The sequence below is a fragment of the Lotus japonicus genome, chromosome 1 (assembly GCF_012489685.1).
Source record: "Lotus japonicus ecotype B-129 chromosome 1, LjGifu_v1.2".
Lineage (NCBI taxonomy): Eukaryota > Viridiplantae > Streptophyta > Magnoliopsida > Fabales > Fabaceae > Lotus > Lotus japonicus.
Window position 1 is genome coordinate 124618904 of NC_080041.1, and position 9653 is coordinate 124628556.

The window sequence follows — 9653 nt, forward strand, 5'->3', positions numbered from 1 at the left end:
CATTACAAATATAAAATAGAAAACTGGAATAGAAATTCTATATGGGGTCACAAAACCACACGCACCGAGTAGGGACCTAAATTAAGACCATGTCCAGTAAACTAAACAGCAAGAAGGACATTTTCAATCAGTGTCAAACATTAGAAAAAATACCAGTCAAGTGTTTGATTAATTCGTTGTCTTTGATTTGGTTAGGGACACTCCTTTATATATAACACGGCAAAGCAAAGCAGAAGAAAACACAACATACTTTCTAACACTCTGATATCAATATTTCCATTGGCGTTAGCAACAGTCACAGCACCAACTCTATCTCTGCTTAATTAATTTCCATAGAAAAGGAATCGATCAATATTCACTAGTTTCAATTTGAGAACATGCAGACATTGCAAAGTGATGAGAGAGCAATTGAATCACCTAATGAAGCCGCAACATCAACTTCAACTTCGTACAATTCCAGCTCCTGCAGTATTCTTTGTTTCCAGGAACAGAGGACCTTCAGCCAAGATCAATATCCTATTTATTGTGCACCATATCCTTCAACCAAAAAAAAAGGTGCTTAAAATTAAAAGGGTTTATTCAATCAGAACTCGTGGACATTCTGGTCCATTACAGTCTCTGGCTCGGAAACTTGGTCGATTCAAGGTCCGGACAGTGGTTGTTGAAGAGATTGCAAGCGAGGAACACAAACAAACGAGATGATTTTTTTTATTTTTTTCACCATCTTTTAATTAATGATTTATAACCTGTAGCTTGGATTTCCCAGAATCAATGAGTATTCTACCCAAAGTTGTACTTGATTGGCTATAACAAAGACTAAATAGTAGTGAAGACTAGTTTATGACTAATTAAGATTCAGTTTGTATTACAGTTTGATAGAATGATGTGTAAATGAATGCTTAAAATATGTTTTTTTTTCTCTGACTTGTAAAGATGAATCCAATTGGATTTTTGAAGAAAAAAAATTTGCAATAGATCCCTCAATTTTTTAAAATCAAATTAGGTCTGAAAGTAAAACTTATTTAAGTGTTTACTTGTAATCAACTTTGACATAGTCACCTCCTTCATGTCACCCACTAATCCTAATGTACTTTTAAAATACTAATGTTAAGAACTAGAGAGTTAATTAGCAAGAATCTTAATTTATAATCTAAGAAGCTAAGTTAAAATAAGAAGAAAAACAATTGCATCAATTTTGTAGTTATCATTCACAATAGTAGCATTAAAATTTATATTAAATTTTTACTCCATAAAATTAAGGGTGAATATGTGACACGAATATAATATTAAGGGTGACCACATGTCTTATACAAACTCAATACAATCTGAAATTCATAAACTATAATTAATAAAGCTATGAATAATAATAATAATAATAATAATAATAATAATAATAATAATAATAATAATAATAATAATAATAAGTAAACGAAATGCATGTGACCTAATATCCCATGCTATTAAAATTGAGCCTTCTTCTATCATGTTTCATTGTTTCTTTTACCTTAATTTGGTGTGTTAGAAAGACATTCACAAGCATATTATTATAATATGTATATATATAGTTTGGCCACTATTTAAGACTCATACATGACATGGGAGAGTCCAATGGCCATGGAGTGATGGAGAGAAGGTAAAATATAATGTCAATGTCAATGTCCATAAATATGTTGAATGGTATCCATTTCTCACATTGGAATGCAACATTTTGCAAACTCCAACTTCTTGAGAACGACACATCAACAAAAGGGGTAAGGTGAACCACTTGCTTGAGTTCGTCTAATTATATCCTCTATAGCCCCCCAAGAAGTTTAACACCACATTCTTGCAATCAAGATATATACCGCATAGTAGGTTGGAACATGAATAGGAATACCAGCTCCCATTAATTCAACAGCATAATCAAATTCAATTCAGAATGATTAAGCCTTCTCACCGTTTGCCTCCTTTTTCTTTTACCAAACTACGGTAGTTTTTCTTCCTGACTTTTATGGTAGAGAAAGCTCGGCGGGGAGAGAAGCAACAAAAGGTAGTGAATTGAAATTTGGGAACCGATATATTTTTACTTGTGGAAAATTGAATGCATATTTGGATGGATAGTAGATCTTCATGTTGGGATCAAGAGTAAGTGGTTCTGATAAAAGTAGTTACTTTGATAGCTTTTGTGGAATAGAAGTGATTCTGAAAATTTTAAATGTGAATTCAAACATATATGCTCTTAATAGCTAGAAGCCTAGAAGTAACTTTTGTAAAAAGAGAAGTATTTGTTTATAAGTTTAGCTTTGGATGTAAACATACTATTCTGAAGGTAAACTTTGGATAAGTGTAACCACTAAGCTCCCCTGCAGTGGCGGAGCTTGAACAAAATATATAGGAGGGCCAATGTGACTATTAATTCATAAGTTATATATGTAAATATTATATCATAAATTCAAAATTTAAGTGCAATGTAAACAATATATTGAGCATACTATTAAAGAAATTAACTAAGAGTCACCTTCAATTAAAGTGCTGCTCTGCACTCCTTCCTCACAAACTTTTCTCTTAAAAAAAGAATCAATTCTTCTAGTTTTACTCATTATTTTGTAGAGAATCACCTACATATTAAAATAAAAATATTAAGTTAATAAGCTAATAGAGGAAAATGCTAAACAAATGAAGCATCAAATTTCAAAACATCCAATTAGAAAAAATTTAAGTAGTATAAGCAGCATCAATGTCAATTTAGAATGAATGTTACCATTGAACATTACAAAATTTATGACCTCAAAACAAGTTTACATAAAAGATTCAATTTAGGAAAATTAACTTATACAGGGCATATTAATATCAAGATACTAGGATGATCTAAATTATAAGACATGTAGGTAAGTCGTAAGTGGTAAGCTATAAGCACAAATGAAAATTACAATGATTTAATGATGCAATAAAAAAAGCTTTATAAAAATAGAAAACATTCTTAGAAATTAACTTCTTAACCTTTTGATCAGAATCTTTGATTATAACTTCAGATGTAACACCCCGATTTCGGTGGCGTCACTTTAGTAACCAAAAGTAAACTTAATGCGGAAAAACGTGAATATTTTTTTTTTTGATAATAACTAAGACAAGACTGAATTAAATAAAACCCAAATGCGAAAAACAATATAACTAATATGCAATATATAAACAGCCCCCGCTGTAAGTAACAACCTCGTCACGAGTAAACCTCCAGTGACGGTAATAGAAGAGTAGCGCCCGTAGGCAATATGTACAAGCCAAATATAAAGGTAAGTGTCCGCAACACTATCCCTCAAAACTGAGAATCAGCTGACCCAATGGTCTGAAAATAAGACCTCCTAAGTCCAACCAACTCTCTGTGATTCCCATAAGGGAACCACACAAAAAGCTATAGGCGGATCTACCCTGTCCCCTAAAGAAGCAAATGAAGCAAGACTGTCAGAGCTAAACTCTACTCCTACACTAATCCTAACTCGAGGAGCTCATACCAACACTCAAAACTATGTGCTAGCATGATCGTCATCTGAATCAGAATCCAGAACAACTAAGTCTACCAACCCTATCCGTCCTCCCCTCGCAACCGCAGTGCGCTCCGATGCTGGACTCACGGGCTTAGGGCCCGAACCCTGATCATCAATGACCGCTACGCTGGGTGTACTAGACTCTGCCGAAGGCACTCCCACTGGCTCCTCCTCTGAGGGATCCTCCTCGTCTGAAGACAACGGTGGTGGTGGTGGTCCTCCAAGTCCTGGTCCACAGTGAACGCCCGGTGGCAAGTTGAAGCTGACAGAGCATCTCCTCAACACTCCTGACCTCAGGAGTCCTCCACTATCTACGTGGTCCTCCATGATGCGCCCCGAATACGTCGCTCGATGGCTCGCGGGGTCAACCACCCACGACCCGGGGTCGTCCTGATCGATCATCTCGTACCTAATCCCCCCCGAAGGGTGGACCATTGTGAACCAGTCCGCAATGGACATCTGACAAAGGCGTTGTCCGCCAAAACACACACAGAAGACGCGAGGGTCAACTCTAAAGAACTATGTAAATAATAAACCCAATAGGTACAATTAATAGATAGCCACTTAGGCTTATAACTAGAGATATCATTCCTAGGGTTGCATGTTCCACAATAACATAAACGCAATAATAGCAAATAACATGTTCCAAATAGGATTAACAATTACCAATCACACTCAACGACTAAATTAGTATGCATGTTGCATGATATGCAATGCAGGTTAACCCAGTTAACCACATGCATTCCGGAAAGGGATGGACATCAAACGGATCAGCCCTAACACCAGCCACGGTGGAGCCATTTCGGCCCGCGTGCCTCTTACTCCAACAACCACACATAGTCAGATCAGCAGTAAACCCGTAGGTCTGCCATTTCGGTCTGCTACAAGAGACGTCTACAAACGCTCTTACACGGCATTCCGGGTCTTATGACCATTTTGGAAACCGACGAGGTCCAGAGTACGTCCTGTGTTAATACCTCATTAATGTTGCATGTATGCAGGATGATTAGTCAAACAACGTCTCCGAATCTCACTCGACACGTCGCCACGTGTTCTAGGTAAATTAAAGTCTCTAAAAGCTTACCCTAAGGTAACGGTCGATTCTGCGACCAAAAGACACACTTCACAACAACACATAGCTGCTCCAACAGCACAAGAGTATCACATACTCGGGAACTATCAGTTCCCCGGACTTATCCCCAGGATAGCCCCACAACATAGCTGCTCCAACAGCACAACAACAAACGCTGCTCCAACAGCACAACAACGACATACTCAACACTTGGATCCGACGACACTCCTCGTTTTTCCAAAATTAAGATTTGACTTCCAATGCCTTCCTTCGAGGTTGTTATCATTACTTAAAGATTTAGAGGTTATTTAAGGTCTTATGAGTTTTCTTTATAAAATAGATTCCATTTTGTCTTATCGCAAGTCTTATACATTTTCAGGATCTCCCAATCCCAAGTCGCTTCCAGAGAATGTCTCGATCCATTAAACAAAATCAAGGCTCGAACCTCGTTCGTCCTATCAAACTTTCCCAAAACTCTCAAAATAAAATCGGCATGACCTGCCCGCTATTCTCACCATTCAGAATCTCAGATTCCAGTGCAAAGCATATTTAAATCATCACAATCAACAACATGTCATATATCAATAAATCTCATCATAAAACACTTAGCACTTAGCATATAAAGCATGCACCACACATCCTAGATTACCCACATAGCACATAGCATGTAAGTCAATCTCAAAAACATTAAGTAGATGAATCATCTACATTGTCAGCCGAAGCCTCAGAAAACATTTTCCAATCACACACAATCAAGTGCATAAACAGTAAACAATGTCGAAAACATCGACCCTAAGCATTAACTAGAGATTCAGTGAGAAGCCCTCACCTGTAGGTTCTCCAGAATGTTCGTCTAGCGCTTCCTCGCACTCAAAGTGTTGTTCCTCAGAGAAATCCTCAAAAGCACCTCGAAACCTTGAAGCAGCAACTGATTGATCGACGATCAAGCAACGATTGAACAAAAACTCTTCTTCCTTCTTCCTTGTTCTTGGCCGCGGGTTTGGAGAGAAAAATGGAGGAAAATTTGTGTTTTTCTTCCTTTCTTGGCTATATATAGAGGTTGGCAAAGCGCGGTAAAATGAAAGTTTCGCGAATCTGATTTTTCCAGCTTCATTCTCCGTGAATTAATAGATATGTTTTGGCAAAAGAATTCCAAAACTATAAAGAGGTCTCCTTGTATTTTTGGCAACTAATGCATAGTCGGTATGAAACTATTTTACCCGATAAGTTGCTTTTTGCATCGGATGTCGGAATAGAAAACTTCCTTCTGAAGAAAGATTGAAATCATCAAGAGAAATGGGTGTACGCGTGTAGAATATTCATTTGAAGCTCTGAATAGATAAAATCCCCATAGTCGGGTGATTCTAGGGTTTTTAAATACCAGGGTTTCAGTTTCGGCAAACTTCCGATGATTGGAATCGGACGTTCGTATATCCTAGAGTTTCGCCTCGAAACGATTTTGATATATGGAAAAAGAGAAGTTCTAACATTTCTCTGAAGATTTTTGGAATTAACTTCCATCGTGCCTAAAAGTGAAAACTAGCTATATACTAGGGTTTCTGACCTAGGTTTAAACGTATAACGATCGTGCTATAACTTTTATCGATCATAATGCAATCCTTGAACTTTTCCTGAACTTTCTCCTTCATAAATATATTTCATTTAATGAACTTTTGTTCAGGTTTCCCTTTACATTACATCAACCCTAATCGTGAATAAGAAAGTTTATTCACTTAGCATAAGCTGAAAAACTTGGGTCTTACATCAGACAAGAAAAAAATGAGGAAGCTTTATACTTTAGAGACTTAGAGCTGCATCTGCACATTAAAATGAGGTTAGAGCAAGAAAATGGAAGTAAAACAGCTTTAGTTTAGAGTTAAGAGTTGTTGTATAATTTTTACTAACAAAAGTTGGGAACAAATACTCTTCAGCCTTCACCTTCTGTTTTTTTTAACTGAACTGATATTAGTAAAGGAGGGGAGACAAATAGGTGCCCCAATCCAAAAAAATGATACATGATACATCAAGAAAAATAGAAAAGAACATGACAAAATAGCCAAAGAAAAGAAACTAAAGGGGATGCATGACTTACTGGATCGAAACGCATCAATAAGCTTGGGCGGCAATAGAATCTCAATCACCTTCTGATTTGTTTTTGTTTTCGTAGTGCAGGGCAAAACTTTGGAAAGAAAGATAAGAAGTGTGTCTAATAAGCTTTGGAAATAAAACTAAAATTTCACTTTACTAGTTTATTATTAATATATGTTTCTCTATCTATATAGCTATATATAATAATATATTTGGTACACTGACACACACAATCACTGAATCACCTACTAGCTATATGTACTTTTTCATGATTTTTTATAGCATAATATTATAATATTTTTGTATAGCAGTACTGGTAAAAAAAAATTACTCCCTCCGTCCCTAATTATAAGCTAACATTGAGACTTTTTTTGTGTCACTAAATATAAGCTAACCTTGCAAAAGTTAATATTTCTTTCCATATTCACCCTTGCATTTATTGGTAGTGGAGCACCACCATTAGTAGTACAATGATGAAAAAGTGTTATCATAAATAGGGGTAAACATAGAAAGTTGTACATTTTTTTTGAAAACCAATGCATCAATTAAGGCTTTCTTAATAAGTGTGATTTTTACAACTTTAGCTTATAATTAGGGACGGAGGGAGTAAAAGAATAGGGTGGCTGGGCCCTTCCCTAGTCCCTTATAACATCCGCCACAAGCCCCTGTGATCTCTGTCCTAAGCAGCCGCTTTGGTAACAATGCGAGATCACTCGGTAGATGGCACTTAGAAACTCATCCGCCACATCACCCGACATCTCGCACGCACTCCTCCACTTGAAAAGCTAGAACTTGTGACATCCTTGCAATGAAACAAAAGCCTTGATCCTCCACACCTCCAGAACCATCGATGTCCCCTTGCCATACCCGAACACAACCATGACTCTACCATGCCTCGAACGTTTTCATGTCCCATTCAAAGTCAATTAGTCAACAGTACTTTGCACAATATAGTAGCACTACACTCGAAGAATCATTTCCACACGAAAACTGATGACCCCTGACCGCACCATGGAATGACAGTAATAACGATTTAAAAGCGCCCTTGAATCAGTGTACCCTGGGGGCCTCCTTATCAAAGCAGCACCTCGGCTTGTACCCCGCTACCTCGGAAGCCACAAACCCCCGCCCCACTCCCACCATAAGATGCAGAGTCATAGACCTCGAGGTATCCATTCTATCCCATTTCTCATGTTTTTCACTCATATTTCGACTTGGGCGTTGGAGTGTTTTCTTGGAGGTGAACCCCCCCCCCCCCTTCACGCACACCAGAGTTGTGACCTTCCACCGCCACGAACCACCTCTCATCTCAGTGATTTGATCGGATTTGCCCGGTTACATAAAAAAGAGACTTGCAATACACAAATTTTGTCTCATATGAAAGTTATAGTAACTTGGTCCACATAATGAGTTTGAGACTTTAACCTAATTTTCGACACATGTAGATGGACTACCTTAGGCTTACCTTTGCACAACTTTATTAATTATATATATATATGATCGCCGAAATTAGGAAGCATGTAGAAAAAGGAACCAAGAACGAGATCAGCCTGTAAGGGATTAATCATAAGAACTAATTCAAGAGAGGTAAACCTTCAACCTTGGCTTATGAACAAGTCTAAAATATATATAACCCGGTGCCTCGTTTGTGTGTTACATGTCCAAGTTAAACAGCATTTGTTTGCAAGATCTAAAATCTTAATGATTAATTCAAGAATGAATTTCTAGCTTCCTGCAAATCTATTAACTAAGAAAGATAGCACATCACTACCCAAAAATATCATATTGAACAATATAAACATATAAGTCATTAATTACATATATAAGGTGAAACAGCAGCAATCTAAGCCTTAACATAGAAGGTTATAATGTACATAAGGGAATTAAAGAACCAAAAAAAGAAAGAAAGACACACCTCCATACATACATTACCTTACATTTCCTCATGTCTAAGCAAACCCTTGATGTGAGAGTTCTCCCATAATTTCTTACACTTTACCTTATTCTTCTTCTTATCATTATTGTTATATATTAGCATTATTATTTTAAGATTCATGCATTCTATATATACCTTATTTAACATTAATTATCTTATGGAAAATAGGGATAACTCCAGAGGTTTGGATCTTCACTCCCCATGTAATTTTCTGAGGAAGCATAGTCATCAGCACTAGCAAAGTCAAAACGAGGAGGGCTTAGCAGCATTCCTTCAGCCATGTTAACCAAAACATTTGGCATATCAAAGATCAAGTCCTCATCCACAAACTCATAATTGTCATTGTTGTTGTTCCCCACAGAAACAACCTCTTGTTGTTCCACAGAGACATTGTTATTCCCCTCACTGCCCTTGAGTGCATCCTTGGCTGCTCCAAGTGCAGCCGCAGCACCAGCCGCCGCCATCTGAATATCACGCGCGGAAGAAGAAGCAGGGACAGGCAGAGAAGAAACCGAGTTAGGGAAGTTGAGTTCAGCATCCTTACCCTTCAGAGCAAGGGCAGCAACATCATAGGCAATAGCTGCCATTTCTGGTGTGGGAAATGTCCCTAACCAGATTCTGTTTGGTTTCTTTGGTTCTCTGATTTCAGATACCCATTTTCCACTGCTGCGGCGCCTCACTCCGCGGTACTTTAGGCCGCCGCCTTTGCTGCTGCTGCCACTGCTTGATGCACAACCATTGTTGGAAGGCATGGTGATGTTGTTGTTGTTTTGAGTGAAGAAATTGGATGGTGGTTATTACAGTTGAAAGGAGGTTGAGTGATGGCAGTTGATGGCAGTTGAAGGAAGCCATTTATTGGGGTCTGGATTTGTGAAAATCTGGGAACTGGAGAAGGAGTGAGATGGGAGTGCAAACCAGTTGTTGATGAACAAGGTTGTGTGAAGGATATGGGGTGTAAGCCAGCTTGGTTTGTTGAGTTTCTGGGTTGGATAATGGAGAGCGTGTTCTGTTAATTAAAAAAATTAATTAACTAAAA

The 9653-nt window shown here is 37.7% G+C and overlaps 1 protein-coding gene across 1 annotated transcript; it reads right to left on the minus strand.

The window, feature by feature from the left end:
• Positions 1-8523: 8523 nt before the first annotated feature.
• Positions 8524-9420, minus strand: LOC130732606 (ethylene-responsive transcription factor ERF024). The gene has a single exon (XM_057584618.1). The coding sequence runs from the start codon at positions 9367-9369 to the stop codon at positions 8773-8775; it is 597 nt and encodes a 198-aa protein (XP_057440601.1). The 5' UTR covers positions 9370-9420; the 3' UTR covers positions 8524-8772.
• Between the last annotated feature and the right edge of the window lie 233 nt (positions 9421-9653).